We start from the raw sequence: 21131 nt of genomic DNA, 5'->3' as shown, positions 1-21131 counted from the left end.
ATTTAGCCATATGTGTTTGTTGTAGTACAGTTAAGACTGTTAACTTTAATCTAAATTGTCTTATGGTTGTTATTGTTTGACTTGCATCCCACTGGGATTTTTGCACACAGCATTGATATACGGTGCTTTTTCTGGAAGACTTTGCTCTTTTTTCCTGGATTTTTATGTTTGTGCGTAGTCACTTTAGGATGTTTCTTGTTCATGTTTTTGTTTGTTGCGGTTGCACCCAATTCAAGACCCGAATGGCTCACAGGGCTCTACCAAATAAATGAAACTGATTTATTAAACCACCATACTGCAGGTTAAAACTATTTTCTGCTCTTCTCACACAGGTGGACTTGAGAATTGTCTACATTGTCTCTTTTCCAAAGTACTTGTTAATTTACTCAATGAAAGAATCCTTTTAGCATGTGCTCAGAAACCGTGCTTTTAAAAAGACAGCCAAATGAACAAACAGATGGGCAGAGCTGTATTGATGCTTTCAACTTTATTTGGAAAGCATTAAAAATTGCCCGCACCGCTTATCGGCTTCACGTCAAAAATGTGGATCACCACCTCAAGATAATCAGATTTCAGGTTTTTCTTTCAAAATAAATTACGTCATTTAACTGGATTTTGACAATGTTGTTGTGTAATGGTAAGTATTTTTCTCAACAAATTTTTACTTAGGGTTATATTGGATCGAGTGTTTGGTCTGATATACACAACAGTATTTGGAATGTTCAAAATCAACCAGAGGATTCATACTCTTAGGTGTTTTCGGTAAAGTCACGTAGGTAAAAATAAATAATAATAGTAGAAATAATAGAAATAAAATAATAAATCACGACGTTTCGGAGGCAACACAATTCTCCGTCATCAGGTGGGACCGTCACATCTAAATTTACTGTATCAAGTGAGGCAAAATTCCAAGAGACAAGCTCTTAAATACAAGGGGGAGGGGGGGAGGGGCTTATCTGAATGTGGTAGCCAACACGTTCCATTCCCTGGCTACCACATTCAGATAAGCCCCTCCCCCCCTCCCCCTTAACTTGTATTTAAGAGCTTGTCTCTTGGAATTTTGCCTCACTTGATACAGTAAATTTAGCTGTGACGGTCCCACCGGATGACGGAGACTTGTGTTGCCTCCGAAACGTCGTGATTTATTATTTTATTTATATTATTATTATTTCTATTATTATTTATTTTTACCTACGTGACTTTACCGAAAAAACCTAAGAGTATGAATCCTTGCAGTCACGAAAGCTTCAAATCTAGAATCAACCAGAGGGTTCTCTCATGTTAGGCATACATACACATGCTAATTTTATCTACTCTCAATTTGTTTTAATCTTTTAAGTTTGAATTCATAAAATAACCTTAACGGCTTTATCACAGATAATTATGAACAAAAAAAGCACACCATTTAAGATACAAATACGAATATTAAAATTACACATTTCGAAAGAATAACATGAAAATATAACGGTTACCTAAAACAATCAAACATTGCAGAATTCTTAACATTGTATACTGTATGTGAATTTTCTGATTATTACTGATATATTGAATGAGAGCTTTAAGTTTGCCATTGTGTTCTATAGCTTTTAGAAATGAAAGCTGTCATCTGAAACTTGATTTTCCTCTTGCTTGCGGTATGTTTGTTTGAACTTCTCATCGAATAATTCCAGATCTTTGTCATCTTTAAATACACCCTGATCACAGAAAAAGGACATAATGAACATGAAAAACGATATACATGATAGCCCTAGTAATTACCATAAAAGATAAACATTTGCAAGACATGATTAACATAACCAAAGTTGTCTTTCACGAGTTAGCAAATACACATTTATATAATACCAAACAAATCTCCGTCTGCCACTGACAATATTTCCATCTACATGAAAAGGTATACCTTTAAAGATGACCGATGCACAATCTATTACACATTTTTGGTCAAAATAGCTTCTCCATAAAAAAAAATCCCTACTGCCACCTATATTACACAGCATTGTAAGAACACAAGTGGTGCTATTACAGGCAGTCCCCGGGTTACGTAAGGGTTAGGTTCCCGAGAAAGATCCGCAACCAGAATTTACTGTATGTCGTAAACTGAACAATTTTCCCCCAAAATGAATCCCATAGTTGTGTTCGTTATCTCAGTACTATATAACGCTGTCGTCCGTTTTCAATTGCTACCTGTACCGTATTGCTGTACATACGCCTGCAAAAAACCCCATGGATATGAGGGGATCATTAAAAAATGTAATAACCTGCCATCATCATCAACAGCAGCAGAATCGTCATCAACAGAAGGATCACAATCATAGTAACACCATACAGGCAATCCTCGGTTTACATCTTTTTGTGGAATTCCATTTTGAAATAATGCGTGTTTTGTATTTAGACATTTTATTGACATACGCGAGGCAATTTTATGAATAACGTAACCTGCAACGCGACATACGCCACCCGAGCCTGGCACCGCGACCCAATGGCGTTGCCAGCAGCCAGTGTCAGTGTGGTACGATAACGAGTGTGCTAAACTATACATCATCTCGCAGCACTCTTCCCTTTGTGACATTGTATTTCTTTATTTAATTTATATATTATATGAAGTATATAGTTTACGTGATTTTCTTTTTCATTGTAAGTATTATATTATGTGTATATGTATTGTATTGATTGATAAATGCTTGGATAATACAGGCGATTATGTCTGCGAGTGTGAGTAAAATCCCATAACCCCCTCCTTTTCCATGATTTCTTATGGGAAAATTGCTTTTGAAATATGTGATTTTGAGATACCGTGCTTTTCCAGGAACACGTTTTTCAAGGAGTGCCTGTATTTGTTAATCGTATTCATAATCAGCATCACCAGCAGTGGCATTATCATTAAATCAGCAGAAACATTATCGTTATTATTACGATTATAAAAATAATCACCATGATCAACAGTATTATCAACAACAGCACAGTATTCTCATCATCATAGCAATGGGTCAGCTTTGGGCAGTGCCACCAGTGAGAGCATGGGGGAGGGGGTGGGCTTCATGGTAAGTGGGAATTTAAATAGAGCATCTCAGAGCAGAGAAATCACTGCTACATCTTGTCCTCTCATTGGGACAATGAGAAAATAGAGCTGTACTCATATTTATACTTATATAAGTAGTATTTAAAAAACTTGTTTTTTAATACGCTTTAATGAAATGTACCGTACTAGGAATGGAAGAACTCCACGACCCCAAGAAGTGGCCCCGAAGCTTGCCATAATGTAAGAGACTGTGGTCAATTACAGCCAACGTGAGTTTACCGTGGACAATTAGAGCCAAGCCGAAACATAACATATACAAAAGATTGTTTAAAAAAAAAATGTATGATAAAATATAGTATTGTCATTAGTATGGCATAAGTATACCAAGTTTGCAGTCGATACCACATTGGGAAGTGGGTTAAAATTGAGTTACAAGATTTGAGGATACAACGACAACAACAACAGAGTGAGTTAATAGAAAGCGTGTAAAAAAAACAGGTAGAAAATGGAAATAGCTCAATCACTAATTCTACTTTTAAATATATACTTTTCTGAAGTATGTACTGCAGTATTGATTTATTCCACCATGTCAATTTACATGACAGGTTTGTAAGAGATAAATAAATGCAATTTCAACGTAATTTTGGAGAAATTTGATCAAATATATTGCATATTTTCTTCCACTCTAAATGTCAAATTTACATGTAAAAACATGGTATAAGGTGAATTGTGAAATTTGTACAAACCTTGGGTAAAAATCCAAGAAGTTTAGCTGCATGTTCCTTAAGCAGTTTTTGTCTCTCCTCTTCAATGATGGCTCGACGCATCATCTCAACCTGATCAGCCTCTTTCTGAGCCTTCAGCTCACGTTCCTGTTAAAGGCAATGCCATGCAGACATGTTGTAATACACTTTGAGAAGTGATTTGTCATTCAAACATTGCATCACTGCGTAAATTAACACCACAGAGTATAATATTGGAGAATACTTTGTGTTAATTTGGTATAACTTCAATTACTACACGTAATTAACATAAAACAAGCAATGTTGAATTTTTGTTTATAGTTACTTGATGAGACAAAAAGCCCATTGCTTATTCTAGACCAGTACTGACATGACATGCAACGATTAGTCAACATCATTCAGACTGTCCTGACCTCCTAGTCAAAGGCTGCCAATTCATCCATGTGGGGTTCCAATTAGGCAGCTAATTATATTATACAATATAATTCATATATTAACATGTTAACCAGAGGCTGGGAAGCCCACTACCACTGCCCGGTAGACTTCTGGTGTTATGATCTCAATGTTGCTTGCAAATACTATTGCTTTGCCAAACATTTAAATGTGTGGCCCATCTATAAAGAGGCCAAGAGGTGTAAATAACATAGTCTGCAAAGTGTTGGGCTGCAATTCAAGAGTTATAACTGACACATTACAAATATTTAGGCCTTCTATGTGCATTGTGTCCAACTTGGCACAAAAGTAATCTGATGTGCACAATCAATTTCAGAATATTCTAGAGTGATCAAACCAACCATTAGCTGTACTGTTTAACATAGATGAATGTGAAACAATCCTTTTGACACATAAGAGTTTATCTTTCAAGTCCATGTGGACTTGCCCCCAGTAATAGTTAGCATAGTTCAGTAGTGCATGGTTTATACCTCTCCTTAGTCTTTACTAAAAATCAAACCTTGTTATTTGCAAAAATATTAAAACACTCATCCAACACGTACCTTAAAACAATGTTTAATTAATACAAAGTATTGGGTCAACAAGGGAAGGGAAGGGCAGGGCCAAAAGGGGCAGAGCTGATGGAAATATTCACACCTATATAGCCTCTTGTTACAGCAGCCCTTTTGCCCACTTCAGCAATTGTTTCTTGCTGTGGTTGTCCCACCTGATGACGGACGCTTGTGTTGCGCCCGCAACGTCACGATTTAATTTAATTTATTTTATACCTACGTGACTTTACCGAAAGAACCAAAGAGTAACAATCACCCCGTCGGTAGGAGAGGCTTCCCACTCGTATTTCTACGAAGCACATACAACTAGATTACAGTGAAACTTAAAATAAACCTTACCTGCTCAGCCTGAGAAAGTTTTCGTCTCTCTTCAATCAGGTTTTGTACAGCACGGCGGTGCTCAAGTTGTTTCATGCGCTTCTTTTGAACATTCATCTGCTCAATACGATCATCTTCAGCAAACTTCACCAGCATCTGCTGCCTGAAGTGTTCCTCCTCTTCATGCTGTGCTTGCAGATGTAGCTGCTTTAGCGCCAAAGCCTCCTGATATGTGTGCTGCCACTCCAAACGTTGTCTTATCTTTTTCTCCAATTCGGCCTGTAACACATTTACATGCATTTAATCCCATAAATATGACGCAGCGGTGTACGAACTGTACTAAATGTTATATAATAACTTGTACAAGATTTAGTACATTATTTTATAACGTTGTAGTAACTGATCATTATATTTAGTCAACTTGAATTATTAGCAGTAGGTTGTGTGTTAAGAATAACATTGTTTTGATCTTTGAAATAAGGTCTACTGACCACAGCAGTGACTTTGCATAAAGCACCACAAGTGAACTTGTCACCTCATCATTTAAACAAAAGTTGGTGGAAAATAACTACTGGTGCTTTATAAAAATTCCGGTTTATTTTAATTTCGACGATATACCTTTCATCTAACAAATGAATTGTGTGTTTTACGTGGATTGTTGTCCATAACACACTAATTAAATGAACAAGCGTTTTATTAGCAGGAACATATCCTCTCTAACAAATGTATATTGTTACTAGATATATGTTTACCATACAGACATACAAAGTACAAACACGGTGCCAACTTTGGAATAGGAGTAAAACAGCTGCATACAATTTCCTTCTGACGTGCAGCCTCCTCTTGCTCTTCGAGGAGGAGCTCCTCCCGTATTTGTTCGAGCTCTTCACGCTCCTGTTTCTCAGTCACAATTCTCTCTGCAAGCTGAACATAACATACAGGTGTCAATAAAGTTACGTAATCACTTTTGTAAACTTGAGACTGTGGAGTTAAGAGTTTTATTTTAAATGGTGGTTTAATAATGAACTTGACAAATATCGTATTAGGCCAAGTCACGATACACAATTTGGAGTGTAACGTTTAGGCAATGATGCAGGTTTTAGTTTCAAACCTGGAGATACATATCAAGAGCAGTGGTGGCATCGTGAGATGCTTGTTATTCCCAAAAGGGGCTCTCACATTAACATGAATAAAGATAAAGAATCAATAACTTGAGATCCGTGGACGACATAGATCTCATGGAAGAAAGCTGTGTAGTACTGCAGGAAAGTGTTCATGCACTGAATAAGTCAGGAAAGGATGCAGGCCTGAGGATTAACGTGGAGGAACGGACGCAATGGTGTTCGGGAGGACATTGAGAAAGAAGTAATAACATAAATCAGCAAGATTGTGAATGTAAGGGAATCTGTATACTTGGGAAGTCGACTGATATGAAACAATGACTGCACGAAAGGCATAAGAGCGAGGATCGCAAAGGCAAAAGGAGTAATGGCAGGATTCAATAACACCTGGAGAAGCAAGCAAAACGGCTATAGGACCAAACTGAACATCTTAAGAACATGCGTGTTCATTACAGCTTTGTATGGCTGCGAGAGTTTGGAAATTGAACAAGACTGACAGAGATAAGATATTGGCATTCGAAATGTATTGCTAGAGAATACTGCATCCAAACTAGGCCCCAAAGAGTGACTAACATAGAAGTAAGAAAAAGTTTGCACATAGAAGACCTGATGCAGGCAGCGATGAGAAGGAAACTGGAACTACAGTATTTGGACACATATGTAGGATGGACCACAACAGCAACATTAAAAGTGTGTTGTTCGGGAAAATGGAAGGAACCAGAAAGAGAGGAATACCTAACGGATAATCCCTTGATGACGACATCAGAGATTGGTGCCATAAAGATGTGGCGCTACTTGAGCATATTGGCACAAGACAGAGGAAAGTGGAAACAAATGACGATATGTGCAGTGGACACCTACGGGCTCTCTGCCCATGGACCGTGATTATGATGAATGGAAAAAAATTAACCCGTAAAAACAAAGTTTTTCACTATAAATCCTTTATATGCGTGGCATCGGTTTTATTTTATTATTCATTTCTGTTTTTCTTGAGTAAGAGTTTCATTTTTATCACATTGATATTTGAAATTAAATATGAAATTTTTTTTTTCCTAAAAAGTGGAAAATTTTGGAAAAATGTTTTCACGAAAATAAATTGTCACGCACAACGAGTCTGTGTGTAAAATGTCAGCTCGATTGGATCACGAGAAGTGGGTTAAAAACGACCGAAAGATTTGCACGGTCGTAAGCGCGTAAGCAAGCAAGCAAGTGAACTTAATATAAAGGATTTTTAAAAGTAGTCAATATTGAGTAGTAAACTGCATTAATTCCAATGCAACACGCACATAGCATTGCACTAAAGAACACGAATTAGCTGCAACTGTAATATGGTGCCCAGAGCATTGTAATGCAGTTATAACGTTTCCCGTGTAATATAATAACAATTATCACAGATGTAAAAATTAAGTATAGATGTTTTTATTCAGATAAGTACGTGTAAGATGTTTTACTTATTGTGCTTTTGTTTATCTTCAAGATCCAAAAAGCATATTCCAAGCATGATTAAAAATATATAGTTGTAAAATCTGCATGTGCAAATTATATGCCGACACAAGGTGTGAAAAAGTGTGATGATACCAAGCCATGTAATTTGCTTTGGTAAGTTAGCTGGCAGGAAAAACAATGTAATTGTACCATATTCTGTATATTTGAGTTACTTGGTGAAAAGCGACCAATATTGACCTTCAAAATTGTCTTGTAAAGTGCAATATAATTTGTTTGCTGAACATGATAATATAATTTTTGTAAGGACACAATTGCATATGGAAGCAAATTAATTCAGGTGAACCCTGATCAGAGGAATTAACTCATGAGGCAAGAACAGGTTGTATAGTCCCTTATAAAAAATGTTATCTGATAATGCAAAGCAACATGCCACTTTGCCAAAATATAACTTTTCATTCAGTGCATATTAACTGAAGTGACATATGAATCATATTTATAGACACTGGCAAAGAAAATAGAACAAGTTTGCACAAATGTGAAGAGACTACTACATGCTAGGGATTACATGAAAAAGGAATGCTTGGTTTGAGAGAACAAACACAAATTATAGATATATTGACGATTTAAAAATGAAGTATGGGTAGTTCACATTCCAAGAAGTATAGTCCATGGGGGAGAATGGTGAATGACTGACCAACGGGATTAGCTGGTATGCAGATGGATTGTTATTGCAGGTTCGTGAGGAATGGAAAAAAAAACATGGGGAGGCCTTTATCAGCAGTACATAGAAGATAACTGAAGGTGATGGCATGCATACCTGCTGATGCAGCACATCCTTGAGAGCCTCTCTCTCCCGTATTTGGGCCATATGGTCCTCCCTACGTCTTTCCTGAAGATGTGCAAACTCCATGAGCTTTCGATTTTCCTCTTCCATTCTATCCTGCTCCATTTTTTTCCATTCTTCTCGTTTTTCGCGGAACTCCTGGATGTAATGCTGTGTTGCCCGTTGTTTTTCCAGCCGCAGCTCTATCTCTCTGTGAGTAGGCACAACAATTAATAGCAAATGGAAACATCAACATATAATTGCCGATCATTAACATGCTTTGATAAGCCATACATGAGCAACTACGACATCTTTTCAAATCTCAGTAACATTTTACATGAAAAGATAACATACAGGAGACCACTATGAGATCTCTTTTACCAGTGGCAAAATATAGAAGTAGGTTTTTAAAGGTGTCAGTTTTGTACCAGTTTAAAAGGGTAAAAACCTACTACTATACAGGAGACCCTTGAATATCTCGGGGGTTATGTTTTTGGAACAGTTCCGCGAATGCCAAACCCGCGATATTCAATGCTTAAGCCGTACGTAAATAATTGGGTTAGGTACACTGCATCCAAAAATGGACACATTACAATTGAAATAAGTATTGTACTGGATGCCAAATAAACTGAAAAAACTAAATTGAAATAAACATGTAGAACCCCTAAGCATAACACATTCCTAGACAATAAATAGTCATATAAATACTAAATACTTTACTTACCGACAGAGCCGGCCCAGCCACTAAGCGACCCTTGCAATTGCAAAGGGCCCCGTGGCCAGCAGAGGGCCCCCTAGAGTCACTGCTAGCTAGTGGGTGAAAACAATCATACATCAAACGGGCCTACAACCAAATTTTGCTTAGGGCCCCCAAAGGTCTCGGGCCGGTTCTGCTTACCGATGATGGTGATCCAAAGCAGGTGTGCTTGTCCGTGAGTGGGGAGCGGTAGCGCCCTGCTCTATGAACCGGTGGCCCGAGTTTGCTTCCCGCTCACACCCAACCCCAGTGACGATTATCTGAATCGGTCCTGGGCCTCTGCTAAGTTGACTCAGCCTCAAATGAGTACCTGGCGCATTGTGTAATCATCGCCACTGGGGAGACAAAGGCGGCCGGGCGTGGTGCTGGCCACCCACCCCCTCGTGTGCCGTGCCAGCCTTCATAGGTGCTTGCTGACAGCACTTGCCCCAACAGTCTGTTAATAGGCTATTCGGGGGTTTTTGTCCGCGAGATGCTTGCATGGCAAAGGTTGATGTGCCACTGACTACCTCGCGTCCCTTACCCGCCCCGCCTAGCAGTATCAGCCATACCTATGAAATGCCATAACCCCCGCAATAGCTAAATCCGTATACAAACAGGTTGCCCACGATAGGTCGAAACTGCCAACGATAAACCCACGATATTTAACGGTCTCCTGTACTGCATAAAATATATTTGAAACATAAAAGTAGGAAATAGTGAACTAAAACGAATGAAAGTGCTCATATTGATAACGTAGGGTAATGATGGCCCAATATTACCTCTGATCCTCCTCATATATCTTCCGGACGATCTCATCAACCATGAGCTTTTCCCGAAGGAACTCCTCATAACCCTCCTGCTTGCGTCGCTCCTTTTCCTCCAGCTGCTGCTCCAGGTCCTGCTGGTATCTCACGGTCTGCTCCCAGCGCAAATGTGCCTTTTTCTGCTCCACTTGGCTCTCACGTTCGTACTCTTCTCTCATTTGTCGAGCACTCTCTGCCTCATGCCTCTATTAGGAATTCAGACAACATCACAAAATCACATACAAATCACATTCTCACAGTAATCATGAAACACGCCTACTCAGGCTCAATAAAACAACAAAAAAGTTACCAACATGGGGAAAAATATATCAACAAAGCCCCAATAACACACGTTCTTTCGTGATATACTGTAATATATCAGGGTTGCCACCGAATGAACTAGTAGGCCATGCAATACATGTACCTCATTTATAATTTCCTCTAATTATGCAGCTTTATGTCACTAGTTTTAGTGCAGGTTTCTCTCCCAAACGAGGCTTGTTATCTCACCGTTATTTAATTGCATTATAAATACCGAAAAGGAAACCAAGTTGTTGTTTTTTTTACATAGCAACAAAAAATAACAAAAATATTGAAAGTGAGAGGAATTATAAACAATATTAAACATTAAATATGAATGCATTTAATAAACCAATTTTAATTAAAGGGTTATTTTTATTTTAAAATTAAGAATATAAATGATTTAGGTAATGTACATGAAAAACATTTTAATCAAGTTAATTACGTCTTGATAACCAGGAAGGTTTACCAGGAAAACCAGCAACTTAATGTAGTACATGTAATCAAGGTCAAGAGATCATCAGTCATTGCCACAACATCAGTCTATTGCTTCTTTCCATTTGTTAAATACATCAGCTGTTTAGAGTTGGCACCTGACCTCCAAGATTATCTCTTGTGCCTACAGTAATGCACTGGTCTAGCTTTAGGTTTCCTCTAAGTCGCTAGCCTCTGGGTGTCCACTCCAATGTCGTCTCAGTAACTTGCCCTCAATTCATCATTATCAGATAGGCAAGTGAACAAATCGTAGGTTTCAAATAAAAGAAATTTTTTTTAATGAAACTTAAATAACCATTTTGTGTAAATGTGTATATATCACAGGAGAGCTCCAATATAATCCATCCTCCAATATTCTTCTAATATTGGAGGATGGATTATATTGGAGCCAAGCGGAGATACATTAAGACAGATACATGGACACAAAAATAGAGGGAGATAAAACGGAGCTGCAAAGATACAAATTGAGTTGCAGAAAGACAATATAGAGACATAATCTTGATTTGAAGCTTCCGTGACTGCAGGAATCCATACTCTTTGGTTCTTTCGGTAAAGTCACGTAGGTAGAAAAATAAAATATAATACATCACGACGTTTCGATCGCAACACAAGCGGTCGTCCTCAGGCGGAAAAAATAATCCATATATGTGGTGAAGGGCAGTTCATTAAAAACCTCTTGTTGTAACAGCTCTCTCGCTGTTCTTCCTAGTTCAGCAGTTCCACTGCTGGATGATTTTTTCCGCCTGAGGACAACCGCTTGTGTTGCGATCGAAACGTCGTGATATATTATTTTTTATTATATTTTTCTACCTACGTGACCTTACCGAAAGAACCTAAGAGTATATAGAGACGTAAACGGAGTGGCAGAGACAAACGAAGGTGCACAGAGACAAACACAACTACGGAGAGACAAACAGAACTACAGAGGCAAACGGAACTAGAGAGAGAAAAGGGGGCAACATAGACATATTGAGCTGCAGAGAGATAAAATGAGCTGCAGAGAGACAAACGCAGCTGCAGAGGGGCAAATGGAGGTGCATCATTTGTTTTACCTTTCTTGTTTGTCGTTACACAGATTGACTGTGCTGACATGATCTCTCGAGTGCTAAGTGTTTTTTGCATTTTTTTTTTTTAGACGAGCCCAATAGGTCTCAATTATAAATAATTTAGAACTCCTAAAATTCATGTTTTCACATAGACACAGGACAGAACCCCTATAATCCACATTTTTATACAGACAAATAGGACAAAACTCCTATAATCCACATTATCCCCATGAGTTAACGGAGTCACGCAGCTAAAATCCTCCTAAAATTTGAGGAGCACCCTGATGGCAGGAATTTTGTCATCACAGATTAATTCTTAGATTATTTTTCACGGTGTATCGCGAGTTACAGGATCTGCTGGTCGGTCCCCCCACATCACCATGGATTTTTGGATTTCCCCTGTGCTATAAAGAACACACAAATGAAGAGATGTATATATTCACCATTGTATCAAGAAGCGTAGTACGTTTCTCTGCAATCTGTGCCGCCCATTCACGTTGAGTGTAGCCAGCCTTGAGCTTTGCCTCCAGCTCTCTCAACTCCAGGCTAAAATGCACACAGCAACCAGTCATGGCATAACATCAAACATAATTAACACAATTTAACGCAATAACATAATCGAACATTGTCATCATTAAGCACTCACAGCTGTGGTCAGTCTCATCATTATTAGTATGCTTGTTGACTCAGGGAAAGCCTCACAAAATCAATGCTCTTTTTCAGGAGGGTTCTACCAAGTTTCCTTTAAGGAGGTGACCTTGCTATGTGTATGCGTAATTTTCAGGGTTGTTTTTGAAATTGGATGTTTGGCCAATACCAGGTATATTTTGTGCTTTTGCAGGAAATCAAAAAACCCAGAGGAAACCCATCCAAAATATGGGAAAACATAGACTCCACAAAGAAAGGCACACAAAGTGGGGATTTGAACCCAAAAGCTTTTTCTGTGAGGCACAAGTGTTATCACTGCACTAATCCGCTGCCAAGACCACTCTATCACGACTTCCATGGTTACTGTTCTCATCAACTTCAACCATTGATTTCTCCACAAATGTAGAGGACCGTTTCATCGAAATCACTCTATTCAATCACCACAATGCTGATAAAAGCACTTCTATTTATTCTCTTTCCCTCACCCTGCGAGACATAATTCCATCCAGTCATCTCCTTTTCCAAATCCTCATAACCTTGCTCCATTCCAAAAAGTGTTAACTTTACTCTTTGGTTCTTTCGGTAATGTCATGTAGAAAGAAAATAAATTAAATAATAGAGTACGACGTTTCGATTGCAACACAAGCAACCGTTATCAGGTAGAACTAAATTTGAGAGAGAAAACACAGACACGGAGACACACAGACAGACGCACAGAGAGAGACACACAGCACAGACACACAAGCAGAGAGAGACAACACAGACACACAGAGAGAGACACACAACATAGACAGACAGACACACAAGCAGAGACACAACACAGAGACACACAGAGTGTCTCTGTGTTGTGTCTCTCTCTGTGTTGTCTCTCTCTGTGTGTCTATGTTGTGTCTCTCTCTGACTCTGTGTTGTCTCTCTCTGCTTGTGTGTCTGTGTGTCTCCGTGTCTTGTCTCCCTCTCAAATTTAGTTCTACCTGATGACAGTTGCTTGTGTTGCAATCGAAACGCTGTACTCTATTATTTAATGTATTTATTTCTACATGACTTTACCGAAAGAACCAAAGAGTAATTCCTGCAGTCACGAAAACTTCAAATCTAGTGTTAACTTTATGAAAAGTTTGTGACTAACAGATTTACATGTTGGGCACTTGGACATGTGCCTTGCAACAATGAGAAGAAAAGCACCGCCATAATGTAATCTTGACCATGAAACCTCACATGCTGCAAATTTGTCTAACTGATGCTTAAATTATTTGCCACATTCAGATGTTCTTGAAGGGTTTATATGAAAGGAAATATGCACAACCCATTGGGGGGGGGGGGGGGGGGGAATCTGGTGCATTGTGGATGTTCCATGTTTTATAGACATTGAATATTTGTATCTGAAAATGTACCACGTTACCTATTTTCTCTTATTTGCAACCTCATTTTCTCGTCCCTGATTTGATCAAGCCTGATTTTTTCCATTTCACGAGCAATCCTTTCTTCTTGCTCCAACCGCTGCTCCCTCAGAAGTTTCATTTCTTCAGCCTGAACGGACAACCATAAGACAGCAATTGCATGAACAATTTCTTTAATCAAATCTATTCCAAGTCAACAATACGTGTTGTGTTTTTGCAACGCTACTAAATTGAATGAAAAATTTAAATGTTCCCTCCAAAAATGTTCCAAGGTTTCACTGTGGGGTGCAACATCGGAAGGTCCCTAAAGTATACTGATGGTGGAAAATTACACATAAAACTCACCTTACAAAAAAAACGTATAGGAACCGTAGTATGGGTGCTTTTTTAATTTTCTCATTAATTTCCACTCATGGTTCAATTAACTGCTTTAAGTATGCATATATTAAGGTTAGCATATTTTAATGGCTGTTCTATATAAGGCAAAAATTGTGTTTGTTTTCTTATTCAAACTCATGCAATTTATACCATGCCTGGCAGATCCAGAGCTGCTCGTATCTAAGGGAAATGGTTTAGGTAGATTGGTCATGGGGTTGTTTCACTGCACTTTACATCACGCTGGTCGTGGATTAGGGATCGGAGAACATTGTCTCATCTCTTATCAAGTAGCTGATCAGTATGGGTGGGCCTATCTAGTAAAGCTCCATAGGCCTTTATGCTCTCAAACTCTTTTTTTTTTACATCAAGGCAGGTAAGTGAAGCTCTAACTCCATTGCCACGTGGCCAGAGCCATTTTGTTAGGATGCTGATGTTACCAAGCAACTGAAATTAACAAGTTTCTACAAATTTGAGTTAACTACTGACTTACAGCAAATACAATATTTTTATCTTCTATAATGCGCACACTTTTTTCCTTACATTCTACCCCTCTGGTTGACTGTTTGGTTACTTAGACGTCACACACGGCAAACAATCGGCATGTGCGATTGGACACATTAACATAATTATATACTTGGCACGGTCGCATAGGCTGGCTGGCTGTTAGCTGAGCGTTACCGCACGTATCAATTACCTGTAAACGCGATGATACAAACTTCCGTTAATAAAATAAAGGTGAGACACCCTATCCATGCAACAATAATTAATAAACCTGTGCTGCAAAAATGTTACGTTATTTGCAACTCACCGTCACTGGTCCAACTAATCGCAAGTCGACGCACGAAAGCCCCACTTACAACAACACGGAGGTAACACATTCCGTGAAATAAAAAAAAAAACTGTTTCAATACAACTTGCAAACTCCTATCTTCTTGGTTCTTTCTTCTATGGCGTTGACGACCAGGCTAACCACACTAATTACAACGTAACTGGCTACTACGGACCGGACCACAGCTCAGGTCCAGGTCCACGTGTTGGAGACTCGGTAGAACGTAGATGTAGACGAAGGTTTCTTTAGGATGAACAACAACGCCGGTCCCTCTGGGGGACCTGGCTTATATTCTCTGCGGCATGGCTCGCTCTGCCCTTGGCCACGACCACCTTCCAGAATCCTCGAGCAGGATCTGGACCCCGACCACGTGACCACCCCGAGCCCCCACTCGGGGCCCCTTTGTAGACTTAACCGGTCACGTGTCCTCTCGGGTCAACCAGAGTGCCATGGCCTTTAGCAACCCCTTCTCTACGGCCGGTACTCCCACACCCTATCCTGTAGGGCTCGCACTGCACGCCAAGCGTGATGCCATCCAGCGCTATCAATCAGCGCTCACCGAGCCTCTCTAAGGCCGGGTACTACACCCACATCATAGTGGTGTCCGCGCTGTCGTTACATCGCACGCCGTGCCTCTCTCGGCCCGGCACTGTACAGTGACATCCCGCGATGTCACTACATATTTACGCGATCTAACCCAAAACATATATTTTGGATGATATTGGTCGTGAAAGCCTACATGTGAAACTATAATATTACATTACTCCATACCCTTAGGTTTTTTTGGTAAAGTCACGTGACTTTACCGAAAAAACCTAAGAGTATGAATCCTTGCAGTCACAAAAGCTTCAAATCTAGAATACATTACTCCACTTGGTCTCACCTTTAATTGGGCTTCCTTCTGCTGCTGCTCATATTGTTCTTGCTGGAGGCTGCGTATCCCTCGTCGGGTCTCCTGCTGCTCTTCGCTCCTTAAACTGGCAGCAAACTGCTTGTCTTCTGATAACCACTTCTTCTGCTCTTCTCGTTGACTTTCTACTTGACGGGCATGTACTAAAGCCCTTTGGTGACAACGTCCTTGGTTCTTACGCCCAGACATGACTGCAAAACATGTGTCAATAACGGATGATATACAAAAGTCATGGTTCGCAATAGACAATTTGACAAACTGGTTCACCAGATTTTTATGAGCCTGTGATTTATATTTTAATGAGAGATCAACCAACACTCGAAAAGTGTTACCTTGGACGACTTAATCCAGTTCTATAAGCCTAAAAAACTTGCTCTGAACTCTAAAATATATGCTTCATCTGGTTATGTATTTGCCATAAATATGACTAATTACAAGAATAAATATACGAGATGGCTTACGGAAGTGAAATAGACGTTGCTTCGTGAGGAGCAGAGTATGATGCAGGTGAAGTTGAGAAAGCACATGAAGGAAAGCAGAGTTAAACTGGCACAGGATATGACTAATGTACTTACTGGCAGAAGCAGGCAGAGAAGATGAACAATGCTAACAGTTCGAAGGACAGACAGCAAAGGCGTGATTCTCGATGTTAAACGTATTATAACTCCACCATCACTGTCACGCAACACCATGTTTAGTTCTGCGCCCCATCAACTCCACCATCACAAATCCACGTTCATTCTTCCAAACTCACAAGTTCAAACTCAGCTTTCCACACTCACGACTCCACATCGCAACCCCACTCTCCTCCCTCAACCCCACACCATCACGATCCCACTCCCCTCCCTCAATCCCACACCATCACGATTCCACTAAAACCCCTCAACCCCACACCATCATGATCCCACTCTACTCCCTCAACCCCACACCACCATGATCTCACCCTAACCCCTCAACCCCACACCATCATGATCCCACTATAACCCCTCAACCCCACACCATCATGATCCCACTGCCCTCCCTCAACCCCACACCACCATGATCCCACTCTAACCCCTCAACCCCACACCATCATGATCCCACTATAACCCCTCAACCCCACACCATCACGATCCCACTCTCCTCCCTCAACCCCACACCACCATGATCCCACTCTAACCCCTCAACCCCACACCATCATGATCCCACTATAACCCCTCAACTCCATACCATCACGATCCCACTCCAACCCCTCAACCCCACACCACCATGATCCCACTCTAACCCCTCAACCCCACACCATCATGATCCCACTATAACCCCTCAACTCCATACCATCACGATCCCACTCCAACCCCTCAACCCCACACCATCATGATCCCACTATCAGCCCTCAACCCCACACCATCACGATCCCACTATAACCCCACAACCCCACACCATCATGATCCCACTAAAAACCCTGTCAACTCCACCGTCACCCTCAGGAGCTGTGACATGGTCGCTTGTTGCTCAGGGTCACGGTTCGATCATAGCGGCCGCCTTAATACTGCGCGTGAAATTATCATTAAACAAATACGCGCCGTCTGCTTCACAGTGGACGTTAAAGATCCAGGGAGGTAAATTCGAAAGAGTGAGGCTTTTGTGTTCCGACATCATGGTCCAAACAAAGTCCTGTACCCGCAAATTAGTGTGGGTTTTACATCGTAAATCATCGCCCCCTACTGGGAAAAACTTACAGGACCCTCCTTAAAGCGTAACGAGACTCATTTAGGCTTTTCTCGGAAAACCAGCGGAATAGGATAATAAAAAAAACCTCACCTCAACTCTTCACCGTGACCTCTCTAACCCTGCCCGTGGCATCATCACAACTCCACCATGAACGTTCCACCCTCACACCCGCTCCATCACCCCACACACAACTCCACCACCCCACACACAACTCCACCATCACCTCACCCTCATGACTTTCACTCAACTCCGCATAAGCAACAACTCCAACCTTACCCCTCTCTCCACCCAGACCACCTCTCAACTTAACAACAACACCGACCGCCATTCGACACTAAGTGGCGGTGACGTCACCACGACGCTTGTGCCACTCTAGGTGCACCTTGAGGCTACCACGTGAAGTGTCGAACGCCCGCTGGCAGGTCACGGGGCCAGACCCAGCAGGTGCCACGGGTCGACTGACCGAGATGACCGAGACGACTGGCTGATGCACCACCTGTGCCCCCTTACTGTGCCAACTTGCTGTGCTTTAGCCACCCGGCGCTCCGCTCGTTGTTGTGAGCGTCGCCCCTCCGTTGTTGTTGGAGGGCGACTGCCTCCAAATGCCCAGCAGCATCACGGTGCACCTAGCCTGGCACTACCCAGTAGCAGCGTCCTTCACGAGCCTCCTCCTCCTCCACAGAGGCCGATCTTGACACCGCTGGTACCAACAGTCCACCCAGCTCCCCCCCCCCCCACCAGGTAACAATTCACCCTCTAACACAAACTTCCACCCTCTCAAACCAAACCACAACTCGGCTCCACCTTCATTGCAAGCACCCACGCAACTCTCCGACCTTCTTTCCACGATCACAAAGCCCCCGGCCGCGTCCACCACGCGTCCACCTCGCGTCCACCTCTCGCCGCCGCCGCCTCCACCACCTCCACTCACCTCACCCTCGGCCCTCTCACCTCGCCGTCTCCATGGCGACGCCCACAACAGCTGACGTGGCCACGCCCCCCCCCACCTAGAACAGCGCCTCCCATTGGCTGAGGGGGTTGGAAGCGAGGGGCGCGGGGAGGGGGTGGGGGGGGTTTCCACGCCTCGTGGTGCAGGCGACGTTTCGGGATGTGGACCTCCACCAATCCCACAGCACAGAATGCATCGTCCTCATAGCACGAAAATTCGCGTGCTATGGGGGGGAGGGAGGGGTCATTTGCCGAAACGTTACCTTTTGTGTTATTCCTATTGGGGCGGTGTTGTTTACAAGTTTGTTTGAGTTTTGTGTGTAAAGGGGCCGATCATAAATGACGTCACGCACCTGGGGGGGGGGGGGGTCAGACATTTGTGACGATGTGTGATGACGTGGGGGGGGGGGGTGAGAAATGTGACGTCCCATCAAAATGCGCAACTTTAAATAAATATAGACAACACCTTTCACTTCATTAAATAGACTTTTTGATACATGTTTTCTCCTAAAGCGATTTGAAGCATGTTTTATTTTTGGGGAGGGGGGGGGGGCAGAGCTTTGTGACGTCATATTTGAGGGGGGTTTGACGCCGTGTGACGATTGGGGGGGGGGGGGGGGTAAAAATCGTCCAAAATCGCGTGACGTCATTTATGGACGGCCCCCAAGTGCAGCATCCTGCTCTGGACCCACAGACCATCAATTGTGCACACAGAGCTCGGCAGCACCAGCTTCAATGCTGGCAGAATGTGGCGGTGTCCTCTCTTCACGCCAATCTTGGTTCGTACCAAGGCTGTAATTATTATATTGGGGGGGGGGGGCAATATTGGGGGGTGGGGGACACACCCCCCCCCCCTAATATTCAAATATGCTCAGAATGTCCCCCCCAAAATATTGCTATAAGATTTCTGTCTATATGATTGTGATTGTACTTTATTAATCCCTAATCTCTGCCATTACATACAATGAAACAAGAAAAGGTAACAAAAGTGAAAACATAGCAATTTAATACAATACACTATTATAAATTATTGTAAAAAATAAATTCAAAGTCCATGCTATGTGTTAGTTAATTTATTATATTTTAGGCAGGAAATTATTTTCAAATTTAGATTGTTTTTTCCTGCGGGGGGGACCCCCAGGAAGATTTGGTCCCCCCCAATGTTGACTCCATGGCTACGGCCTTGGTTCGCACAGGACCTGTGCAGTGCTCTATTCAAGAATACATCAGCATCGCCTATTAATAATGGGCCGACGGATCCCAAATACCGGTAGGCGGAAACTAGTATGTGGAATGTCGGGCCAACGTTGCTTTGTAACTGGGAAAGACTCTCTTGAAAGCAAGCCCCGGAATCAATTAAAATACAATGTACTGTAGTGTCATAGCAATGATCACTGCCGACTGCAAAACTTTTGCAGGATCCCCCTGAATGAAGCATGGGACTGGCCAAGGCGTTCCTGAGTAGAGAAGCGTATTGATGAGATCAGTGCCACGCCGCCTTATTTAAATTGCTACACGGATCCTACCTCGCCAACCAAAAAAAAAGGTGAACTTTGACCCAAATATCCCGATTCTGACCTTGGTGTCCCCCCCTAACATGGCAAAAACACCCCCAAAGAAAAATTCCATTTAAGAAAATTCAATACTTAAAACAAAATTAGCTCCATCATTAGACCTACTTTGCCAGTACCAAAATATAATAGGGTTTTTTCCCCTAGATGCTCATCCCGAGCCCTCATTACTTTAACAGTGCATTGTCTTTGAGCTGTACGCCTTTTGGCCTCCTCTGGTTGAGCACCAATTGGGTGGAGGCTCAAAAGAAAGCCGTCCCTTGATGTGGACCAATCAGTTTCAAGGACAATGCATATATTAGCAGTGTGTTTTTTGTTTGCATTTTGACTGCAAGTATTGTGGTTAATGCAGACATGAATCCTTGTAAAAAGGTTTCAGTTTTCTTGCCAGAAAAAAAGGGGAAAAACCCTATTATTAAAAGTAGCTCCGCCACGATCACAGCTTATTGTCTTTGCAAAGTGGCCAATGGACAGGGACTGGTAATTTAGTGGAAACAAAATGAGAGAACACAGTTAAGAGGACGACCACTTGGTAGATGGAGCTGAGATCAATTCTTGTAACGGACCGAGATGGAGGGGAGCAGCATTGAACCATGAGGGATGGTGATGTGACGAGGCATTCATCCAACAGTGGACAATGGCTGCTGATGGTGACGTTGGTCTTCCCCAGCTCTGAGCATCACTTGGTTTTATACAGCATAGCCTAAATTCTAGAAGTCCTTGAAGGGTGTCAACTCGTCTCTGATGAAGCATTCAGGTTTTTCTCATGTGTGGCATGCATCTTGTCAAAGGGAACTGCAGGGATTTATTTTTCTGTCATGCTGGCAGCACGGTTAAAATTAAATTAACGCCATAAAAAACCTGTACAACAAGCTTTGCGTGA

The 21131-nt window shown here is 41.6% G+C and overlaps 1 protein-coding gene across 3 annotated transcripts; it reads right to left on the bottom strand.

The window, feature by feature from the left end:
• Window positions 1-1129: 1129 nt before the first annotated feature.
• On the bottom strand, window positions 1130-18770 carry LOC133358964 (meiosis-specific nuclear structural protein 1-like). 3 transcript variants are annotated; one of them, XM_061577340.1, is made up of 10 exons: window positions 18534-18651; window positions 15993-16210; window positions 13905-14032; window positions 12298-12400; window positions 9990-10219; window positions 8466-8682; window positions 5898-6005; window positions 5103-5360; window positions 3763-3888; window positions 1130-1694 (listed from the first exon to the last, which is right to left on the bottom strand). In XM_061577340.1, exons 2-10 carry the CDS (start codon window positions 16206-16208, stop codon window positions 1587-1589), a joined length of 1494 nt encoding a protein of 497 aa, XP_061433324.1. In that variant the 5' UTR covers window positions 16209-16210; window positions 18534-18651; the 3' UTR covers window positions 1130-1586. The 3 variants fall into 3 exon arrangements, with proteins under 3 accessions (XP_061433324.1, XP_061433322.1, XP_061433323.1); XM_061577338.1 differs by lacking the exon at window positions 18534-18651 and adding an exon at window positions 18661-18770 and having other exon boundaries at window positions 1131-1694; XM_061577339.1 differs by having other exon boundaries at window positions 1131-1694; window positions 18566-18659.
• Between the last annotated feature and the right edge of the window lie 2361 nt (window positions 18771-21131).

This window comes from Lethenteron reissneri, chromosome 64, assembly GCF_015708825.2.
Source record: "Lethenteron reissneri isolate LAM-NWPU_2019-01 chromosome 64, ASM1570882v1, whole genome shotgun sequence".
Lineage (NCBI taxonomy): Eukaryota > Metazoa > Chordata > Hyperoartia > Petromyzontiformes > Petromyzontidae > Lethenteron > Lethenteron reissneri.
This window is presented reverse-complemented; position numbering and strand designations above follow the sequence as displayed.